Raw genomic sequence first — 24,114 nt, 5'->3', positions numbered from 1 at the left:
ACACGCATAGTCCCAGGCTGGCCTTGAACTCACAGTGATCCTCCTACCTCTGCCTCCTGAGTCTGGAATTAAAGGTAAGTTCCATCATCCTGACTTAACATCTCTTTCACATGCAGCTTTTTTTAAAAAAAATTTAAAATCCCCAGAAGCAAATACAGGTTGGGACAAAATGAGACAGAAAACAAAGGGCTTTTTTTTTTTTTTTTTTTAAATGAATAGGATTTTGAACTCTAATGTCATCAGAACCTTGTTCCTTCTTCTTGCCTTTTCCCACCCTATCTACCAGGGCTGGCCTCAGTCTCAGTTTCCTGCAGCCACAGGTGGTGTGTGCACCTTCAGCATGTCTTCGTTCACTCCTTTCCTTCTTGTCTGGCTGGTCTTTCTGCTGACCACCATGAGGTTTTATTTCTTGTTGTCTAGGTCTTTCTAGCCTACATTTCCTATTTTCATCTCACTGAAGAAAGTTGTTACCTAAAGTACAGCTAAAATTTTACCTCTACCACTGACTTTAGTTCTGGGACCCACACAGTATATTTTATCCTGTATTTTGCCTGAACTCTGTTCCATTTGCAGAGTTTGGTATGTTGTTGTCCAGGGATTATGAAGTTTGTATGAAAATCCAGAATATCAGAACTTTCTCATGCTCAGCTGTCCTCAGCCTCATTGCCTCCTGGTTTACGTTAGTTTATTCCTAGCAGCCGGCCCCGTCGTTGCTTGGGGTTTAGTCTCTCTGTGGTTCCTCTCTGTCCTTGGTGCACTCGTCACGTGCCAGCGCTCGCTTATACTCTGCTGGCTTGAGAGACCTTCCTCTGTGTTGGTCATGGTCTGCCTGAGCTGTTACATGGTTTTCCATTCTAGTGCTCAGAGAGCCCTTTCCTCAGTGAGGTATTTCACTTCCCCGCTCTCTTGTTCCACTTCTGTTCTTTGTCCCTTTGCAAAGTATCTTTTTCGCCTGCCCATCTCCATTGTGCTCATCTTTCAAGTTCTTTTCTTTTCCTTGTTTCAGTCAGTGTTTGCTTCCTTGAGCTTAGTCATGGGTATTTTATTGAACTGTTTCTTTCTTTCTGGGTTTTTTTCAAACTAGACTTTTAAGGGAGCTTTATTAGAGATCTGCTTTTTTCGCCTGCCAGTGCAGGTATCATTCTCCAGAACACCATGTCTTGAATGTAACAACATCTCAGGAACTGCGTTGCAGACCTCCTCTCACTTACCTGGTCTCATAGTCTTCTTGTTTTAGGAAGTGACAGTTCCAATCTTATCCTTTGCTCAGTGAAAAGTCTCAGGGTCAGTTTTGACTGCTCCCTTCATTTTTGTTTCTACATCTAGTTTGTCGGAGAAAAAAAAATTCTTTTGAGCTCAGCCTTGATAATATATCCTAGGTAATAGCAGGGTGAGCATGCAAAGTAATTTCACCACAGAAAACAAGAATAAAACAGTGTAAAGCTATCATTGTTTGCAGGCATTGGAGAGTGACCAGCTAGGTAACAGCTGGGGGGGAGGGGGTGTTTGGTTGATGGCTTGGAGTTACCCTGCCTGTACCGCCAGACACTTTACCTTTATTTGCAGGAGTTGCCCTCTGCATGCATTTGTTTAGGTTCAGTGTAGTCCCTCTTGTCCTTGTTGCATCACTCTAGGTGTCTGTTGTGGAACACTGTTCTTGGGCCTAGCAGGGCCATTGCAGCAGTTATGTTATCCACGGCACACCCTCGCAGCATTGGGAGCACCAGCCTTCCTGGTACAGGGGAAGCCCTAGGCACATGAGGCAGTTGACCAGAGTCACACAAGGCGGCACTGTTGGCAGACACCTCATGAGGCACACAGGCCCCACCCTTTCCCAGGGATATGTAAATAATTGGTGATGGGGGATAATCACTTTGTGGTGTAGTCCCTTCTTAAGTTGCCCATGTTCTTGTCAGTAACCTCTCACCCATGCTCCTGTGAATAACCCCAGCTGAACTCATTGGTTGATCAAGGTAGTAGACTTGGATGGAGTTGTTTCTTTGGTCTGCTGTTGCTCTGAGGTGGATAGATGTTTGTTCACATCTCCTCAGGAAAGTTAGCAATGTCACAGCCATTGGACAGGTCTTATGAGCTGAGCAGAACTTCAGCATTAATATCAAGTATTCTAGTAGGTAGATAATTGGCATACTGGGACATGAGAAGAAGGAAAAATATAGTAGAACCAAGTATTTGAAGAAAGAATAATTGAATATGTCCCATGTTTGATTAAAAAATCAAAAAGCAGCAGCGAATTGAAGACTTCCCACAAGGGGCTGGAGAGATGGCTGAACAGTTAAAGGTGCTTGTTTGCAAAGCCTGCTGACCAGGCTTCAACTCCCAAGCCACCCACATAAAGCCAGATAGGCATTTGTTTGCAGCAGCAAGGGATCCTGGTGTGTCTGTACATGTGCAAAGTTTTTTTTTTTTAAATATATTTTTTAAAATTAATTAATTTTTTTATTTGAGAGCGACAGACACACAGAGAAAGACAGATAGAGGGAGAGAGAATGGGCCCACCAGGGCTTCCAGCCTCTGCAAACGAACTCCAGACGCGTGTGCCCCCTTGTGCATCTGGCTAACGTGGGACCTGGGGAACCGAGCCTCGAACCGGGGTCCTTAGGCTTCACAGGCAAGCGCTTAACCGCTAAGCCATCTCTCCAGCCCATGTGCAAAGTTTTAACTTAAAAACGAGAAGAGGCCGGGCGTGGTGGTGCATGCCTTTAATCCCAGCACTTGGCAGGCAGAGGTAGGAGTATCGCCTTGAGTTCTAAGCCACCCTGAGACTACATAGTGACTACATAGGTCAGCCTGAGCTAGAGTGAGATCCTACCTCAAAAAACCAAAAAAAAAGAAGAAAAGTTTAACAAACCCTCAGATTAAACACAAAACCATACCTTACCATACCCCAGTAAAGCTGTTCAGAGCCAAAGATGGAAAGAAAGTCTTGGTGAAAGTAGCCACGCACCACACAGGAGGACACAGTCGCCCTCTGTGACAGCTTCCACACCTCACAGTGAGCACGGAAAGACAGAGTGATACATTTAAAGGTCAAGGTTGTAGGATTGTGAGTCTGAGGCCAGCCTGGGCTACAGAATGAGACCCTGTCTTTAACAGCATGAATTTCTTTCGACTGAACAGAAAATCTCCAGACATAACCTGGTTCCAAAAGAAGGACTGAAGAGCTCTTGATACCTACTTGAGGACATAGAGAAGTCCTATTTCCCTTCATGCTTGTAGTTTGTTTGAACAGGAAATAATGTAAAGAAAAATTGTAGTACTGTTGTGGACTTTTATATATAGGTGATGTAGTCATGCACAGTATACATACTTAGTATACAGTAGCACAAAGAAGGGGTTTGGGAAATGAACCATATTGATCGTAGTTATTACAAGTAGATTTATGTATATGTCAATAATACTTGACATAAATTGTGACAAGTTAAAGATGTTCTAAGTCTTAAGTAAGTTGAATAGCAGCTACTAAATGAAATGTAAACCAGAAACTATTTGCAGAACACAAAAGAAGGTTTTGAGGGGGGAACATAGGAACAATAGATATGGGACAGATAGAGAGTAGTTAGCAAGTGACAGACTTCAGTCGAGTCATATCAGTGTGTCTCACATAATTAATGTATCACGACATCACATGTGAGCTAACTAAGCGATTCAAAAGCAGATTGTCAGATTGGATATGAAGCAGTTTGCACCTTCAGATAAACACCCTCCCAGATTTATAAATTGTTGATAGTAAAAGGGTCCTTAAAGATAAACCTTGAAAACCACAAACAGAAAAGATGTGGTTATATTAATGTCCAACAAAATTCATTGAAAGTATTGCTAGGTAAAAATTAGAACTTTTCATAATAAAAGTTGTATTGCATTAAGAGACAACGTTACACCAGAGCACTCAAGTATATTTTCAGAAATAAAAGGAAAAATAGATAAATCTATGTATATAGTTAAAGATTCAGTACTGCTTTTACGAGAGAATAAGTAGATAGAAAATGAATAAGAATATGAGGCTGGAGACAGTTCAGTCATTAAAGTGTTTTCCTAGCAAGCATGAAGACCCGAGTTTGATCAGCAGTGCCCATGTAACAATTGCTGGACAAGGTGGTATATACTTAAAATCCCAGCATAAGAGAAGTGGAGATGTATGCATCCCTGTGGCTTGCTTGCAAGGCAGTATAGCCTAAGTAGGCTATATCCAGGCCATTGGGAGATCCTGTTTCAAAGAAGGTGGGGGACACATGAGGTTCTTTGGTGTCCTTGCACACACATGTGCATGCACAAGTGCATGTGTGTGCACACCTGCACCAAAACAATCAGAATAAGAATATTTAGAAGTTTTTAAGCACTGCCACTCACCTAATTGACAATTAGGAACTATATTCTTTTCAAGTAGATGTGAAACATTCACCAGGATGAACAATATGCTTAATAAATTTAGTATTAAGACATCATAGGCCATGCTCTCTGACAGAATAGAATTAAATTAGAAACTAGTAACAAATCTTGGAGGGCTGAAGATACAGCTCAGTGGTGGAGCATTTGCATGGCATGTGCAGGGCCCTCAGCTTAATCCCACCATCCCTCTACCCCCAAAAGCAAAGAAATTAGGAAGTCTCTAAATAGTGAGATGGGAAGCACCATGAAAAGACCTGTGAGTCACAGAGGACATTACAAGGACGGTTAGAGAACACTGGAAGTGGACACAAAGTCATCGCTTGTCACAAGTTGTGAGATGCATCGAAACAGTGCTCACTTGTAGCATTGAATTTCTGTTACCTAAAACACAAATATCAATGATCAGTGATTTAAGTTTCTACCTTAAGATGGTAGCAAAAAAGAAAGCAAATTAAACCCAAAGTTAGTGGAAATACTAAACTGAAAATGGAGAATGAACAGGAAAAAAAACTTCAGTAAAATGAAAAACACCTGTCTCAGGGCTTGGACAGTGGCTCATTGGTGAAAAGCAGCTAGTGTGATCTTCCTAGCAGCAAAACTACAAGAGAGACCCTATGTCCAACAAGGTAGGAGAGGACCAGTGCTCTGAGCTTGTCCTCTGATGGCTCCACCACTACTGCATTGCTGAAGTTGTGCCTTCCCTTCAGATCTCCATGCTTCACCCATACTCTGTTTTCAACACAGCATCAAAATTTACTTTAAAGGTGTAAAAAATAGTGTTATCACTTCTAAGCTTAAGTCCTTTGTAGTTTCCCTGATCCCTGGAAGTCAGGTTTCTCACATAGTCTGTTAAGATCTTGTCTGATCTGGCCTTTTCCCGTGTGTGTGTGTGTGTGTGTGTGTGTGTGTGTGTGTGTGTGTGTGTGTACTCCATGTATGTGGGTATACATGTACCCAGTGCCTTCCTCAGTTTGCTTTCCATCTTATTTTTTTAATTGTTTATTTTTATTTATTTATTTGAGAGCGACAGACAGAGAAAGAGGCAGATAGAGAGAGAGAGAAAAAATGGGCGCGCCAGGGCCTCCATCCACTGCAAAAGAACACTTGACACGTGCGCCTCCTTGTGCATCTGGCTAATGTGGGTCCTGGGGAATCGAGCCTCAAACCGGGGTCCTTAGGCTTCACAGGCAAGCACTTAACCACTAAGCCATCTCTTATTTTTGAGATAGTCTCTCATTTGATCCTGCTACATACCACTTTGGCTACTAGTTACTCTGAGCCCTAGGAATTCTCCTGTCTCTGTCTCCTTAGCACTGGGAATATAGGCCTTTAAGTACTAGGGAGTTGAACCCAGGTCCTCATGCTTATCTGACAAGCACTTTACCCACTGAGCCATCTCCCCACCTTCCCCCTTTTTTTGAGGTAAGGACTTACTCTAGCCCAGGTTGACCTGGAACTCACTTTGTAGTTCCAGGCTGGTCTCAGACTCAACAGCGATCCTCCTGCACCTGCCTTCCAAGTGCTGGGATTAAAGGTGTATACCACCATGCCCAGCTCCCAGTTCTATTTAAGTAGATTCTTTCCCCATGTTTCTGAAATTGGTTTGTCACCCACTTCACATTATGTTTGATATTGCTGGGAATTGGAAATGGGTGGGGTGACGGCTTAAGTGGGTGGGTGTAACTTTGTTAGGGCAGGTGGACTGTCTGTCTCCATTTTGTTAGGTGATTTGCAGTTGCTGTATCAGGCTCTTCTTTTTCTTTTTTAATGTTTTATTTTTAAACTTTATTTATTTATTGGAGGGGGGAAGAGAGGGAGAGAATGGGCATGCCAGGGCCTCCAGCTACTGCAAACAAACTCCAGATGCCTGCGCCCCCTTGTGCATCTGGCTTACGTGGGTCCTGGGGAATTGAACCGAGGTCCTTTGGCTTCCCAGGCAAACGCCTTAACCGCTAAGCCATCTCTTCAGCCCTGGCCTTTTCTTTTTCTAACCTGCTTGGATAAAGCTATATCATCTCCCAATTCCTTACATATTCTGAATCTCTTGCTGAAGAGTAAAGGCAGAAAGAACTGGGTTGTAGATGGCTGTGACATTCATTTCTCCCCACTATGTTTTTGTCCCCCTTTAGTCCTAAAAGGACAGGGTATGGTTTTCTTTAAACAGATTTGCATATTACATATGAATCTCAGGAATCTGTCAGCTCATTTGTGCAGCATCTGGTGTGGGGAATCAGTTTAGTAGTGAGCTGTTAAACTTCCTTGTTAGGTTCCAGAATGTATTATTTCATTACCTGAGGTCTTCCAAGTAGTGTCCTCGTCTTTTTACTTAAGTATCGTCAATCACTGTTTTTTATCTGTTCTGTTGCTTTTTGTTGTTCATCTGTTTTGAGGTAGAGTCTTGATATGTAGCCCATACTGGCTGGCCTTCAACTCATGATCCTCCTTCTTCTGCCTCATGCACTATACTACTCCAGTTGGTTTGTTTCTTCTTTATCTTTTTCATTTTGTTGGTAGTTGGGCCAGGAAAATTCAGAGATGCAATTTTACTTGATTTTCCTGTATAACAAACTTTATATTCCTATGCTTCTTTGTCTGTATTTCTCACTATGTGATAAAATTCTCTTAGCTCATGGTGTTGGTATTGCTGGTATCTATATATAGATAATACAAACATATAAGTAATCTATAATCACATATATACATACATATGTGCAAAATATGTATATGTGTTAAGTATTTGTGTATACTGATTTACGTATTTTTTAAGTAAATTGTCGAGCATGAAGAAAAGGAGCTATGTTGTATGTGTTTGTTCTAGTGTATTTCATAGGACATCATGTATAGCAATTTGTCAGTGCTTGTTGTTAAATTAATTACATGAAGATATATAATCATTTGACTCTAAAAGCACTGTTCCATCAGAGCAGGAAAAGAAGGTATAGACTGGGTCTGTTACTGAGATTCTTTTCTCTTCTTGTCCGTAATCCAGGTACATCAAGAGAGTGTACACATGATTGAAGTCACAAGTAGCCTGATCAATGAAACGCTAGCAAACCACCCGGAGTGGGCAAAGTAAGAATGCTTGTTGAGAAAAGCAGGTAGTTGACCTAGTGTCAGCGTTTGTTTGCATGAACAGTCGTCATTGATACAGCTGCCTTGGAAGATAAACGATAGCGTTTGCCCATGCTCTCATGAATAATACTGGGGACACACAGGGGGAGTGCTTACAATTTAAGAACAGTGTATGATGACTGATGTCTTATATTTGTTGATTTGTAATTTGTGGCATGTTTACAATTTTCATCTGCTTTATGTTGGTTCCTCACAATGACTGCTTGGAGTAGGTTAATGACATCCCCATTTCACAGATGAGGAAGATGGATGACAGGTTTATGAACGTGAAATAAAAATTTCCCAGTCCCCGAATCTGCATTCATTCATATGTGTGTGTGTTTGTATGTATATGTATGTGTGTATGTATGTATGCATATGTGTGTGTGTGTGTGTGTGTGTATGGCCAGTGCTTCCAACTGAAGTGAATTTCGTGCTAGGACATATAACTCTTTGACTTTCTGTATAATTCTTGACATCTTCCCATTTTGTATTTTTTTTGAGGAGGGTTGGTCAAACTGGCTCAGACCATTTGTTTTTGTAAGTAAAGTAGTTGGAGCAGAGCCATGGCTATTTATTTATTTACTGACTCTGGCTGACTTGGTACTGCAAGCACAGGCTGAAGTGAATAGTAATGGCAGATTCTGCAAAGCCTAAATGGTTATTTTATGGTCCTTTGCAGTTAAGTTTGTCAACTGTTGTCTCAAGGATTTCTGTGTATTTGTTTCCTTGCTTCTGTTAGGAGAATTTTAGGACATGTGGAGGAATGTTGAGCAGAGCTCTGCTGGGTTGAGAATTAGAGAGGTCATAATTGGCTGAGACTGTCTTTGTATGAACATTCAGCTTGTGCAGGAGCCGTGGTGGCTTAAGGCTGAGATTCATAGTTTTCCTAGCTCTGTCTGCTCAGGTGTTCCTGGTCCTGTGGCTCATGATGGGGCGGTCAGGACGGAGCTAGTGCCTTTGACTGGATCATAATAGTTTCCTCATCTTTCATTCTCACAGATGAGAACATTGGTATGTTGGTGCATCTTTTTCTCAGGCCTTATAGATATATAAGCATTTCTAAAATTTTACCTTGCTGAGAAATATATGAACTGACCAAGGAATTTGTCAAGAAGTGTCCCCACCACAGTAAAGTTACAAGTAGATGTTTTCCAGGTGGGTGGCCTCTCTCTGGGCTGGCTTCTGAACCTCCAGGTTCTGGGAATTCTTCCCTTGTCAGATGAGAACCCTCTGACCCCTCTCTAGCCCTTCCTGCCTTCCACATGGCAGGAGCTCTCAGTACTTTTCTTCTCTTAACCTAATACACCTCTCAAAACCAAAAAAAGTCTCACAAGTATTTGGAAGTGTCTTTGGATTGCAGAGCAAACTGTTTAGCACTTAAGATTTACCACTCTCGTTTCTCAGTCCACTTTTGCCTCTTCTTTTTGTTTTGTTTCCTTTCTGTTCCTTTTCTGTCTGAAACATGATATCATTATGTAGCCCTAGCTGGCCTGGAACCCACAGTGTAGCTCAGGCTGGTCTCAAACTCACAGTGATACTCTTGCCTTAGTCTTCCAAGTACTGGGATGATAGGCATGTACCACCATGCTTGGATCTACTTTTTTTTTTTTGGTTTTTCGAGGTAGAGTCTCACTCTACTTCAGGCTGACTTGGATTTCACTATATAGTCTCAGGGTGGCCTTGAACTCATGGTAATCCTTCTACCTCTGCCTCCCAAGTGCTGGGACTAAAGGCCACACCCAGCTAGATCTACATTTTCATTTATCCAAATTGATGTTCTTTTCCTTGTTGACTTTTTTTTCCTAGGCATCTTGACTTTTATGTCCACTATAATAGAAATCCAGAATATTAATTTTTTGAATGGCACTGTCTAGTGTATAATATTGTGAAGAACAGTGTAGAGAACATACAAAAATAGTTTCTCTTTTGGAATGCACTGTTCATACATAAGGGATTCGTGATGTAGGTGTTTGTGCAGCCTGCTTGTTAGTTACAAGAAAGTGGAGAAGCCTCCTCACTGCGAAACAAGTCAAGCTTGTAGACTGTATAGCTGCAACTCTGCAGTTGTTCTCCACATCTTCAGAAGATCTTCAGTGGGTAAAACATTGAAAATTAGAGGTGGGGAAGTGGCTCACTGGTTAAATGCACCTGCTTGCAAAGTGTGTTAGCCCAGGCTTACTCCCCACTACTCATGTAAAGCCAGGTGTACAAAGTGGCAAGAGGCCGTGGTGGGCCCACTGTCTCTTTTTCTCTTAGAGACAGGGAGAATGGGCATGCCAGGCCTCTTGCCAGTGCAGACTCCAGACACATGTGCCACTTTGTGCTTCATGTTGGAACTAGGGAATTGAATTTGGATGACAGGCTTTGGAAGCAAGCTCCTTTATCTGCTGAGCCACCTCCCCAGTCCTAAAAGTATTTTAAAAATTGAAAATTACTAGGATATCCTCTTCATTTTCTGAATTCTTCCTCAGTTCGTTATTTATTTAAACCATTGGGTCTCACGTTTTAACATGCATCAGACTTGCCTGCAGGGCCTCTTACACAGGTTGCTGGCCTTAGAACTGAAGATTCTCTGTCAGCAGGTTTGGGATCGGGCCTACGTGTTTTCATTTCCAAGCAGCTCAGGGGCTGCTGGTTCACAAACCCATACTTGGAAAAATTTGCCTCACATGTTGAATATGTCTGTGTACTAGAATGATTTTCCCAGATGACCTAAGTCATGTGCAGACAGAGAAACCAGGAAGGACAGAATGAAAAGCAAATGGGGTGAGTAGGTAGGTTTAGATCCTAAGGAGAGATGGAAGGCAAATCCTGAGAGTTTAGAATTAGGATAGTCAGGTTTCCTACCTGTTATGTGTTTGTTTCTTTGTGTGAAAGACTGATAATTTGTTATTGCTAGCTTAAGAACATAAAGTTGAAAGTGTTACTGGAAGTATGCTTTTTCATATTTTCTTTCTTTATTTTAAATCAGTTGGCTCCCTGAGGCTCAGGTGGTCCAAAGAGCCCTAAATTCTGCAGCTAACAATGTGTACCAGTATGGACGAGAATGGATAACCCACAAGGTAAGGGAGTGCCTTTCTCTGCAGGGTCCTTATGGGTTAAGCTTTGAAAAAGCAAAGTTTCTGCCAGGCGTGGTGGTGCATGCCTGTTATCCCAGTACTTGGGAGGCAAAGATAGGAGGATCACTGTGAGTTCGAGGCCACCCTGGGACTACAGAGTGAATTCCAGGTCAACCTGGACTAGAGTGAGGCCCTACTTTGAAAAAAGAAGAACAAACAAACAAATAAAAGTATAGTTTCTGCTTGGAGTAATTTCCATTTCTGAGATACGATTAAATCTTCAGGTTGTCAAGTACCATGCAATAAATTCAACCTTCAGGTTAATGACATTGATCAGTGCCTGTAACCTGAACACTCTGAAGGGTTGGTCCATTACTTTTTCTCAGGTAGCTCTGATTCATTACTTGTTCTTTAGGACAGAATGATCACTAAACCTGGGTGGTCAAGTATGGCTTTGTGGAGGAAAAGATATTAATGTGTCCATGATAAATCTTTATATCAGCTACTCACTGTGCTTGGCACTTTCCGGTTAGTTTCATTTAACTGTTCTAAGAAGCCTGTAGTGGTCTGAACTATTTTGCCTGTTTTCTAGATGAGAAAACAGACTGAACAAGGCAGAACAGGTCTGTGGTGACCATGCAGAACATTGGCTTCTCACTGATGACTAAATCCAGTCTTGTAACTCTGCTGTAGCTTGCTAGTAGTGTGTCTCTGGCTGGAACTGGAGTTAAGTGCTTTCAGGTGGCCCTTGAGATAAAATTTAAAGGGCATATACCCGAGTAAAGCTGTGGAGGCAGGGGTATCCTTGTGCGTGAGATGAACTAGACTGAAGAGGAGGGCTTTTTAGGAGAGGAAAGCAAGCAATAGAAGAAAAGACACAATTGTTATAGTTAAAAGTTAGCCCCCATGCCGAGCGTGGTGGCACATGCCTTTAATCCTAGCACCCAGGAGGCCAAGGTAGGATTTTCTTGAGTTCGAGGCCACCCTGAAACTATAGAGTGAATTCCAGATCAGCCTGGGCTAGAGTGAGACCTTACCTCTTAAAACCAAAAAAAAAAAGTTAGCCCCCACAATGTGATTTGAGGTCAACCTTCCGCAACATTGCCTAGAAGATAAAGATAATTTACAACTTTAAGATAGGAAAGTAGTCAGGGTCATATGCCTGACAGAATTTATTGCAGTGAGACTTCTGCACAGAAGATTGGAGTAGTAATTCTTTACTTGAAATTGATAAACAATAGCCGGGCGTGGTGGTACACACCTTTAATCCCAGCTCTTGGGAGGCAGAGGTAGGAGGATCGCCATGAATTCGAGGCTACCCTGAGACTACATTGTGAATTCCAGGTCAGCCTGGACTAGAGTGAAACCCTACCTCGAAAAAATGAAAAAAAAAATCATAAACAACATTCTCAGGCCATGAAAGATACTCATTATACTCATGCACCTAAGGGTGAAGTCATTGAAAGTTGAGAGAATAGTGCGTTAACTGGTTTGCGCATGTCATCCAAGATAACTTAATCAACTGGCACCTGGTGGTCTTCTAAAGTGTTGACTAAATGAAAGATAGATATGTATATGTGGATCTCAGAACTGTCTTAGAAGGAAGAGCCAGCTTTTACAGAAAGCTTGCAGTCTTCCGTAAACTTGTTATTTTGCTGAAACATACCATTTTATTCTCATTCATTTGGGAGAAATTTTTATTCTGAATGAGTAAGGACAGAGGGAACGTTGGGTGAATACAGAAATATGTCAGATTTCAATAGTATGGCAAAGCCGGTGTGGTGGCTCATGCCTTTAATCCCAGCATGTGGGAGGCAGAGGTAGGAAACCACTAGGAGTTCGAGGCCACCTTGTGGCTTTATAGTGAAGGTCAGCCTAGAATAGAGAGAAACCCCACCTAAAAATAAATAAATAAATAAATAAAAATTTAAAAAAAGAAAAAAAATAGTATGACATCTTTTTAACAATTTTATGTATTTTACTTAGAGAGAGAGAGAGAAGCAGATAGATAGAGCAAATAGGTACCCCATGGTCTTCAGCCACTGTAAATGAACTCCAGTTGTATGTGTGACATTATGCATCTGGCTTATGTGGGTCCTGGGGAATTGAATCTGGGTCCTTTGGCTTCATAGGCAGATGCCACTATTTCTCCATGACATCTTTTTGTTTAATATTTAAAAGTAAAGGGTTGGAGAGATGGCTTAGTGGTTAAGGCATTTGCCTGCAAAGCCGAAGGACCCTGGTTTGATTCCCCAGGACCCACGTAAGCCAGATGCACAGGGTGGCACATGCATCTGGAGTTTGTTTGCAGTGGCTCGAGGCCCTGGATGCACCCATTCTCTCTGTATTTCTCTCTGACTCTCTCAAATAAATAAAAAACTAAAAAAATTAAAATTAAAAAATTTTAAAGTAAAGACAGCTGAAGAAGGTCAAACATTCATAACAAAGTTATAGAGTATTTCTAGTCCTCATTTTGAAGACAGGGATAATATCTAAGTTATTTAGTACCCACCAATCAAAGGTGATAAATTTATGTAAAGAAATGAAGTAAGAAGCCGGGCGTGGTGGCGCACGCTTTTAATCCCAGCACTCGGGAGGCAGAGGTAAGAGGATCGCCGTGAGTTCGAGGCTACCATGAGAGTCTATAGTGAATCCCAGGTCAGCGTGGGCTAGAGTGAGACCTTACCTCGAAAAACCAAAAAAAAAAAAAAAAGAAATGAAGTAAGTAAAGCTGGATGTAGTGGTGTACGCCTCTAATCCCAGCCCTTGGGAGGCAGAGGTAGGAGGATCACTGTGAGTTCGAGGCCACCCTGAGACTACAGAGTGAATTCCAGGTCAGCCTGGGCTGAAGTGAGACCCTACCTTGGAAAACTAAAAAAAGAAATGAAGTAAATAGTAATGAATGTTATAACATAGATTTACCTTGAAAATACTATGCTAAGTAAAGTCATAAGGGTCCTCATGTAGATGATTCCATTCCTATGAAATGTCCCAAAGTGGCAAATCTACCCAGACAGGAAACAATAGTGAATGTTTCAGGAATAGAGGATCTTGAGCAGGAATGAAGGAGTGACCACTAATGGTTTTATGGTTTCCATTTTGAGGTGACGAAAATATTTTTAGATTAATCATGTTAATGGTTAAATAACTGTAAGTATCCTAAAAACCTTTGAATTGTGCATTTATATGGGTGTATTGTATTAGATTAATCATGTTAATGATTAAATAACTGTAAGTATCCTAAAAACCTTTGAATTGTGCATTTATATGGGTGAATTGTAAAGTCGGTGGGTTATTTCTCAATAAAGTAAAAAAAATCAATATTGCAGATGTAACTTTTTAATGAGCCTTAGAGTTTGTCTAGCTTAGAATCATAAAAATTGGACTGTTGGGCTGGAGAGATGGCTTAGTGGCTAAGGCGCTTGCCTGCAAATCCTAAGAACCTGGGCTCAATTCCTTAACACCCCTGTAAGCCAGATGCACAAGGTCGCACATGTGTCTTGAGTTTGCAGTGGCTAGAGGCCCTGGTGTGCCCATTCTCTCTCTTAAAAAAAAAAGAAAAGAAAAAAAATTGAACTATCACAGCTAATGTCTGGAGAGAGCTAAAGCTAGGGAAAAAATAGCCATAGCCAATGCTCAGAAAAGAGTTTTTTTTTTTTTTTTTTTTTTTTTTTTTTTTTTTTTTAAGAGTATGTTTAGGAAAAGGGCAGAGAAAATTCAGAAAGTTCTAGTCTGCCGTTTCAAGCTTTCTTTCAGTGTCTGTACATGTTGTTTGGATGTTTACTTGGCATCCTGTCTTGAATTACACTTTTTACTTTGTGTGCCCCTATTCAAATTTCTACCTGGAGATGCTGCCCTTGGATAGCAAGAGACTAAGCAATGTGTTTTTCCTGTCCCTTCTGCCATGACCCTATATGAAGAAGCAACAGTCAGTCTGCATGGTTCAGGCCGCACACAGTTCAGAGGCACAGCAGTTAGGAGAGTTGCCATCTCCTAGAGTTTAACACTGGTGAGAGGAGATGGTCTCTAAGCATATACACAAATAAAAATGCTCCTAGGTGCTTCATTATCAAGAATGTGGTAGGGAGCAACTCAGGTTGATGCTTTAGCTTGAGTGTCCAGTGAGGTCTCTGAGGTAGCCACATTTCCACTAATACTCAAATGATGGGAGGAATTTGTCTGGGAAAACAATGTGTCAGGCTGTGGGCAGAATACATTCAGTGGCTCTGTGTAACAAGTGTGGTTGAATGGTGGAGAGAAGGTCAACGTGAACGCCAGTGTGGTTGGAACAGAGGGTGATCCTCACTGTCACCTAGCTATGACTTTGAGCCTCTCATCGACACTTTGTAAATCTGTTTTCTCATCCTACTAGAAAAGTGGTGTCAACAGACTCCCTCTTCTTTTTCTGAGGTGCTAAGATCTGAACCCAGGGCCTCATGCATGCATTCTACCAGTGAGATGGAGCCCTAACCCTGTAAAACCATTTTCTGTTCAACTCTTGGGTTGTTTTAAAGACCACATAATGTAGGTAAAAGCCATTTTAAGTTGTAACCTGTTTTGTAGTGATAAATGGCTTTTCCATGAAATTTGCTACTTTGCATCTGGTTTATCAATTAAATTACCAAAATATAAATGTATATGTTTATGTCAAATATAACTGTTTAAAGTACTTGACATCAGGTGGACAACAAGTACCTACATGTTTCTATAAACCAGTTTGGAGAAATGATCACCATCTTCTCAAGTGAGAAAAAAGGAACAATTTTCTTTTAATCATTTATAACTTTCAATTTATCTTTAAAAACTTTAGTTAGGGCTTGGAGAGATGGCTCTGTGGTGTTTGCTTCTAAAGCCTGACAACCCTGTTTTGATTCCCAGTACCCATGGTAAAGTCAGTTGCACAAAATGACATCTGAAATTCATTTGCAGTGGCGAGTGGCCATGGCGCACACATGTGTGCACACATACATACTTTTTTCTCCCTTTCTCCTCTCTGCAAATAAATAATTAAAACAATTATACATAAAACATTCAGTTAGTTCATTATGCCTTTGGAAAATTGGTGTCCATACAGTGCTGGAAAGTTTTGATATTAATCTTTATAACATTGTTTTGCAATACATAGAGCACCTATTTTCCCCCCTTTTTATTTGTTTATTTATTTGCAAGCAGATAGAAGAGAGACTCTGGCAGAGAGAATGGGCATGCCAAGGCCCCAAGTCACTGACCTGGAATTCACTATGGTGAATTGGTGGCCTTGAACTCACGACAGACCTCCTACCTCTGCCTCCTGAGTGCTGGGATTAAAGGCGTGCACTATCATGCCTAGCTCATGCAGGAATCTTTTAAGAGAATAGCATAGTATGGCTAGAGATTATTAAATAGTTTGTCATGTCATTTTAACTTGGATTGGGACAATAGACATTGGTATGTATTAATTAATCTTACTGAATAGTTGCCTAAAATATGAACCAGATTATATCTGTGTTTTTCTAGCTTCATAAAATTCTAGGAGATAAAGTGAACAATACTGCTGTAATTGAGAAGCAAGTGCTAGAACTCTGGGACAGGCTCTATCATTCTTGGTTCGTAAAGGTAAGCTATTTTCACTAAGAATGTTTATTTTAAATTAATAATTTCCTTTTACCTTATAGACTAATTGCCTTGATAGGCTTTTTGTTAACATTGGGATTTCACTTACTGTATTTTTTTTTGGGGGGGTGTTGGGTCTTACTCTAGCTCAGGCTGACCTGGAATTCACTATGTAGGCTCAGGGTGGCCTTGAACTCATGGCGATCCTCCTAAACCCCTTCCTCCCGAGTGCTGGGATTAAAGACATATGCCACCATGCCAGGCTTACTTCCTGTAAGTTTTAAACAGCAGGATCTTAAGCCTTGAGCCAGGAAGTCAGCTTTCTTGGTAATTAGTCTCTGGCAGGATCGCTTAATCCCTGGTGTATCAGTATTCTCTTTGCTCATATCATAGACAACAACTTGTTCTCTGGGGTAGCTCTGTGCAGTACACATGCACTGACTGAACTGAGGGTCTCATCCATGTTAGGCACCAGCTCTGCCGCTGAGCTACACCCCTAACTCCCATGAGTCACATGTGACATTAACTTTTCTAGCAGCAGCATTCAACATCTAAAGACAAACGAAACATCAAATGACTAAACAGATGGGATTAATCTTGGTTATATATTTTACTTAATCGACTATACCCCACATACTGTTACTTAGTATTTAGCCAGTAGAAACAACTTAATGAAATATTATATACTCTCTTTTAAATACTGTCTTCTTAAATAAGTCATATTAAACTTTATTTAAAAATACATGTTTACATTAGAAAGCACATCTTAAAGGAGCAATAGTTTATCTATTTATTATTAGTTTTGAATGGATACATGTGTTGGTACCCTCTTTTCCCTTGTCCTAGCCTCTATTTCGTTGGGGACGCTCCTCAGTGGGATTGCAGGTATTCCCTATGGGGTTGTAGGTTATGCATTGTGGCAGCAGTAGTCAGTGATTTTGGGGAAAGAGAGTGCCTCTGGGCATGATGTCTCAACATGTGGCCCTTACAATCTTTCTGCCCCCTCTTCCACAGAATTCCCTGAGCTGTGGTAGGGTGAGTTTTAAGTCTTACTTCAGTGATGAGCTCTTAGGAGCCTCTGGATCTCAGCTTTGGTAGGTGTTGAGTATCCTCAGGGTCTGTCTCCTACACGCTGGCACTGATTGTCAGGAACAGCATGGAAGCAGCCCTCTCGCTCATCTCCCCATGCCTCTCTGGATTCAGCTGTGGCTTGGCTGAAGTGCGAGGGTTAGTTTATCTCTTCCAGTCTCGCTAGAAGAACAGATTCTCCAGTGGAGAGTGAAGTCAGCATAGTTTAAATGGGATAAGCATTATTAATTTAGGGAGAATTTGATGTTTGTAGCCCCTCTTTCAGCCAAAGACTAGTGAGAGCTTGACACTGGAGAACATAATCTGTCTCCATAGGAATATGATCTGTTCTCAGTTCCAGATATGGGTTCCTTTACACTGAGTGGCTCTCTTACCCAATCAGAAAGCTATTGGTTACCCACTGAGGCTGTGTGCCACTATTGCACTGGTGTTTACATCATGTCAGGGTACTTACTTCTGAGTAGCTTAGACCTCTGGTTGCTCAGACTGTTGTTGGCCATTTTCCCCCAATAGCTCATGTAGTGCTTTCCAACACTAGAAAGGCTGTCTGGTGACTGGCTTCTTCTGAATTCTAGCCAGGTCTGTTTGTGCTCTGTGTCAGCAGCATATGGTATCTTTAGCAATAGGGTCAATCCAAAGTCTTTTGATGTACCCATACAAAATATGTTGTTAATACTAATAAATTTTTAAAAAAACATAAAGTCAAAAAAGTTTTACAATGCTTTTATAGTTTTAAAAATAAGTAAACATTAAGTCTTTGAGATCTAGTGTGTGTTTTGCACCAACATAATAGCTCAAGTATTGGACTAGTTGCCTTTAAAAAAAAATTTTTTTTAAATTTATTTTGAGAGAGAGAGAGAGAATAGGCATGCCATGGCCTTCAACTGCCACAAATGAACTCCAGACTTGTATGCCTCCTTGTGATGCATGTGTGACATTGTGTACTTGTATCACTGTGTCTACTACATGGGACCTGGAGATTTGCAGATGCGTTCTTAGGCTTTACGGGCAAGCACTTTAACTGCTAAGCCATCTCTCCAGCTCCTAGTTGTCTTTTTAGTGCTCATAGACACATGTGGTTAGTTGTCACTGCTTTGAATAGGCTAATTCTAGACACTGAAAACATTTTGATGAAGTAGAAATAGATATAAAATTTAGAGACATTTATTTTAAATCAGCCTTGTATACTATTTCTGCTTATGCACTCTTTTAGAATGTGTGGTAGGAAAAAAAAAAGTTTCCCACCAAATGTCAAAATGATGGTTGGGAAGTAGCTGGTTCTGTCCTGACATACTGTAAACCAGGTCTGGTGGGTTGTTCAGAGCTGTGTTCTGTGTATAGTGAAGCAGAGAGGAAAGGGAAAGGAGACCAAGCATAGAGGTACAAATCTCTTAACTTAGTACTCAAGGGTGGGAAGGACTGAGTTTGAATTTGAATTTAGTGTCCTGTCTCAAATTGGGTAGTCTTTCCCTGAGGTGAATTGAGGGAATAGTGTTGGCTTTTGTGGGTTTTCAGAGATTGGGAGGTAAAGTTAATAGGGACATATGAGACAGTGTATATCTGTTGAAGAGCTAGGTAATCAGAAAGGTCCTTGCTATCTGGGCCTTCTTAACATGTAGTTTTTCCTACCTTTTACTCCATTTGAGTTTCAAATGGTAATGGCAGCTCTTAAGAGCACAGATCTATAAATGTGTAAGTATGGTGCTTTCTTTACCCTGTCACTAGAACCTGAAGTCTTCCTGCCGGAGTAACAGAGATTATGTCAGGACTGGACTTGAAATGGTGCAAGAGTGGAAGAGGACATGGAAATGTTGAGAACTTTCCTCTAAGCAGTGGCCTCACTACTCACTTTGCCTCTTTGTATCTCTTTCAAATTTAGCAATTCCTGCATCCCTGCGTAGTTTTCTTATAGATAGCTAAGTTAGACTTCCTCCTTATTCTTGATTCTTTGTCATAGTCTCCTCTATCTCTGTTTTTAATCTTGTGTAGAAGATTGAGGAAGGAGGAAAAAAGAAAAGAGGGAGAACCAAAAAAAAAGTAGAGGAGCTAAAGAGAAAAATTAAAAAAAACAAAAAGGTGGGGGCTGGAGAGATGGCTCAGCAGTTAAGGCACTTGCCTATGAAGCCTAAGGACCTAGGTTCAATCCTCAATACCCATGTAAGCCAGATGCACAAAGTGGCATATGCACCGAGTTCATTTGCAGAGTCTAGAGGTCCTTGCATGCTCATTCTCTCCCTCTCCCTCTCTCTGTCTCTTTCTCTCTCATAAATAAGTAAATAAAATATTTAATAAAATAAAACAGGTGAAAGTGTGCTCTTAGTTGAGAAATACAGTATGTTTCAAATATGTTTAGGGAAAGCACTTGAGTCAGGCTTAGACTTGGTACTTATAATGTAAGTGGGAAAGTATTGCATTTCATGCCTTTATGTGGAGATTTTTGTAAATTTCTTAAACAGTGTAGGTTTTCCATATTGAATAGCTTACTGAAGTATATTAGTGGACCTAAAACAAAAATAGACATTTATCTTTTAGTTAAGATGGCAGTTTAATGTGTGCATTGCTTTACTTCACAGAATGTAACACATTCTGGAAGGCACAAAGGGCACAAGATGCACGTGAGTCGTCAGAACAGCTGGTTGGGAGACATTCTGGATTGGCAAGATATCGCTTCCTTCGTTCATGAGAACATCGAGACATTTCTTTCGGTAAGACACAGTGGTTATAGCTAAATCGAATTTAGAAATGAAAGCAGGAACTCTAATTCCAGGTTTCTTTACATATCTCAAGGCCTTCAGTTATCCTGTTTTTAGTGCTGTGACGTGTATAGGTTTTGAGAACTCTAAATGTACTAGTAAGTTGTCCAAAAGTCACAGTTCTCGGAATGGCTGTCCTGGTCCTTGTCTGGGGGAAGAACTTCTCTGAGATGCTGCCTTCTGAAGCACATGAGTGATACTTCCAGCTGTTAAGAGATTCAGGAGGGCATCCTCATCCCACAGGCTCACCAGAATGCCCTTAGCTGAACTGCTGGGGAGACACCTGCTTTCTAGTGGGTGAAGCCCTTGATGTGGAAATACAGGTTCAGATATGGCAGGGGACCAACTGTTACCTACTGTCCTACTGTGCACGTCCACTGTTGTACTCCTCCAGCACTGCTGAGTGCCCATTGCCACCCTCCATCACCCAGAGCTGACTGGAATTCTCAGAGATGTGAAGAATTTTGTGTGACTAAACTCGTGACTTCCATCAGATTAACAAAAGTTGAGCTGGGCATGGTGGCACATGCCTTTAATCCCAGCATATGGGAGGCAGAAGTAATATGACCGTCAGTTCGAGGCCAACCTGAGACTGCAGAGTGAATTCCAGGGCAGCCTGAGCTAGAGTGATACCCTACCTCAAAAAACAAAAACAGAAAGAAAAAAAAAAGAAGTATTAGTTGAGGCTATAGCACTAAACTTTAAAAAACTTACAAGTTTAGGCCATAAGAATACATTCCTAAGCTAAAAGTGAGCTTAAAGTTGTTAAAAATGTCCTCATCTGTGCCTCCACCTGCCAGGCTCCAGAATAGCTGTCAGTTCCAGAAGCAGCCTTTTCCAGTGTATATTCTGGATTTCTGAAGTAATGTTTATACTGCTCTTCTTGTTTCGCCATTTTAGATACTATATTTTGGCTTCCAGATATGGGAGAAGAAGGTAAAGACGTGGCTTTCTTACATGTCTTTCGTGCTTCTTATACCTCCTGGGACTTTCCTGTGATTCCTTCAGCTTGCCTCTTCAAACTCACTTTCCCCTTCTCCCACTTACCTGACAATGAAATCTGAAAATTGATGTCCTTCAATTTTTATTCTGTAATTTGATTACACTGGTTAATTAAGAGGTGGGCTCCCTATGTTCTTCAGGCTGGCTTCAAACACCTGGTCTTCAGCAATCTGCCTTCCTTTGCCTCTTAAGTAGTTGCGATTATAGCACATGACACTGCCCCCAGCCATTTTATATACTGATAATCCCTCCCCCCTGTTCTCTAACCTATTTATTCTCAGAGCTTTTACTTTGAGGACTTAAAACTGTATCTGCTCATCAGTTTCATGTTAACAAAGGACGAGCTCTTTTAGTATGTTAGTGAAAAATACTGTTTTCTGGTCTGGAGAGTTGGCTTAGCAGTTAAAGCACATGCCTATGAAGCCTAAGGACCCACGTTCAATTCTCCAGGTCCCACATAAGCCAGATACACATGGTGGCACATGTGTCTGGAGTTCATTTACAGTGGCTGGAGGCCCTGGTGTTCCCATTCTCTCTCTCTTTTTCTCTCTCTGTCGGTCTCTAATGAATAAAAAAAAAATAAATCTTAAAAAAAAATACTGTTTTCTAAGATGGATAAAAGATTGAATGAGAAAAGTGGTGTTGCAGTCAGGTTCACATTGCTGGTAGAAATTACCCAACTAAGAGTAGCTTGTGGGGAAAAAAGAGGTTTATTTTGGCTTACAGGCTCAAGGGGGAAGCTCCACGATGGCAGGGGGAAATGATGGCATGAGCCAGAGGCTGGACATCACTCCCAGGCCCACATAAGTAGACAATAGGAACATGAGAGTGTGCCAAATACTAGCAAGGGGAAACTCATTATAACACCTATAAGTTCACCCCCAACAATACACCGCTTCCAGGAGGCCATCAGCTGGGGGACCTAGCATCCAGGTTACCTAAGTTTATGGGGGACACCTGAATCAAACTGCCACAGTGGCCTTTTTTTTTCCTTAAGATTTTGTTTTTATGTATTGATTTATTAGAGAGAAAGAGAATGGGCACGCCAGAGCCTCTAGCCACTGCAAATAAACTCCAGATGCATGTGCCACTATGTGCATATGGCTTACGTGGGACCTGGAGAATTAGATCTGGGTCCTTAGGGTTCACAGGCAAGTGCCTTAACCACTAAGCCATCTCTCCCAGGACATTTGGTTTTTACAAATGGGTTTTGATGTCTGGGTTTGCCTATTCCACATTCAGCCTGCTGGGGTAGGTTTACTGTGCTGTAAGCATGTGGAGATGATCCAGGCTCACAGATAACTAATTGGAAACAAGACGAGTCTTGTAACAGCTTTCGGTTGGGCTGTTCTTTGTTCCCACTGGAACTCAGCATGGGGTGTTTCACAAGGTTGGTTTCAGTATGGAGTTTGAGGCTGTATTAGGGAACTTTTTATACTCTGGTATGTTAGTGTCCATCCATCAGTTTGGGCTAAGAGTATTTCTATTACCCTTGTATGCTTTTGTCATATAACCAATATTTTTATAACATTATAATATAACCAGCATTTTTGTAGCATTGGTTATTTAGCGTATTGATTCATTCATATCTACATTTCTTCAAAATATGAATACTTTTACTAAGCAATATTACATCACATTCTCAAGGTTGGGAAGATGGCTCAGTGGGACGAGCACTCGCTGAGCAAGCATAAGGACCTGAGTTCAATCCCAGCACTCACATAGAGTGGCCAGGCATGGCTATACACACCTGTCACCCCAGCACTGAGGGAGCCAGAGAGCTGGCCTCACTGGTCAGCCATTCTAATTAAAGCACAGTAAGCCCCAGGTTCAGTGAGACCCTGCCTCATGAAAATAAGGTGGAAGAGCAGTAGTGAAGAATTGTCAGTTTGTACACATATACTCATATACCACATGCACACACACAAGATAAAAAAATACTTTTCTGATAACTCAGTGGTGGGGGGGAATCAATTTTTCAGGATCTAATAACCTATTTGCATTTCTAAAAATTAAGATTTTTTTTTCCTTGAAAGTTCAAATTATTGTTTATAGCCAAAGCTCTCAGTAGTTTTCCTTGAAGTAATATCTCATGTGTGTTTGAGGAAATTTCTCTCTGGTATTGAGGATTTCTTTATGAACTTAGCAGGTATTCTTTATGTAGAAGTGATGTTCAATGAAGAGATAACTGAGGTAACTCCCACTCGGGCAGACAACTGCTCCTCCTCGAAGGTTGTGAGTGTGTATAGGAGCCCTTCCTGCCTACTTCTTGTTTCTTCACAGAGAATGTTAAAAGTTCACTCTTTTAGAGGTTTATAATAAATAAAAGTGAAAGTTTTCCTGCTGAATAAAGGACATTTCTTTCTTTTTGTAGGTAGGGTCTTACTGTAGCTCATGCTGACCCGGATTTTACTATGTAATCTCAGGGTGGCCTTGAACTCATGGTGATCCTCCCGAGTGCCTGGGATTAAAGGCATGTGCCACCATGGACATTCGTAATTGAAGTTGGTGCTGGTTTGTGCTTCTAAGTGAACAGAGGGCAGGGAGGTGCCTTCCTCCTGATTGCTGTAATGTCTGGATGCTTTTCCCTGTCCCAGAATGTGTTCATACGGCCAGTGTATGTGCCAGCACAAGAGAGAGCGAGTGTCAGTGTGGCAGGGCCTCAGGGGGATCGTGCAGCTCCACCTTCACTGGCTCCAAAGTGTCTGTCAGTCAGGCATTGGGCCTCTCCTGCTGTGGGTTCCTTCCTTCATTGTTTTTTTTTTTTTGTTTGTTTGGTTGGTTTTTTTTGTCTTTAGTATTTTGTTTGTTTTTCGAGGTAGGGTCTCACTCTAGCCCAGGCTGACCTGGAATTCACTAAGTTGTCTCAGTGTGGCCTCAAACTCACAGTGATCCTCTTATCTCTGTCTCTTGAGTGCTGGGATTGAAAATGTGTGCCACCTCGCCTGGCTTAAACCTTTTCTTTTTCCCCTGAGAAGTGGCTTCAACTTATTTTCCCTCCCCTGTCCTCCCTCCAGTGCTGGGAATCAAGTCAGGGCTTCATGTGTGTAGAAGTAACTGAATACCCTACTGCTGAACTATATCTCCAGAACCTCGGG

General features: G+C 41.3%; 1 protein-coding gene across 3 annotated transcripts in view; it reads left to right on the top strand.

Moving 5' to 3' along the window:
• Tmem245 (transmembrane protein 245) overlaps positions 1 to 24,114 on the top strand; it is a 117,195-nt gene that overhangs the window by 43,297 nt on the left and 49,784 nt on the right. For 2 of the 3 annotated variants that reach the window (XM_045153847.1, XM_045153841.1), the window contains 4 exons: positions 7,397 to 7,479; positions 10,493 to 10,583; positions 16,077 to 16,175; positions 19,835 to 19,966. In XM_045153847.1, the coding sequence (XP_045009782.1) occupies positions 7,397 to 7,479; positions 10,493 to 10,583; positions 16,077 to 16,175; positions 19,835 to 19,966 (405 nt within the window). Of the gene's footprint in view, positions 1 to 7,396; positions 7,480 to 10,492; positions 10,584 to 16,076; positions 16,176 to 19,834; positions 19,967 to 20,914; positions 20,951 to 24,114 lie in introns of all 3 variants that reach the window. The other variant, XM_045153839.1, reaches the window with a different exon arrangement.

Source organism: Jaculus jaculus, chromosome 1 (genome assembly GCF_020740685.1).
Source record: "Jaculus jaculus isolate mJacJac1 chromosome 1, mJacJac1.mat.Y.cur, whole genome shotgun sequence".
Classification (NCBI taxonomy): Eukaryota; Metazoa; Chordata; class Mammalia; order Rodentia; family Dipodidae; genus Jaculus; species Jaculus jaculus.
This window is presented reverse-complemented; position numbering and strand designations above follow the sequence as displayed.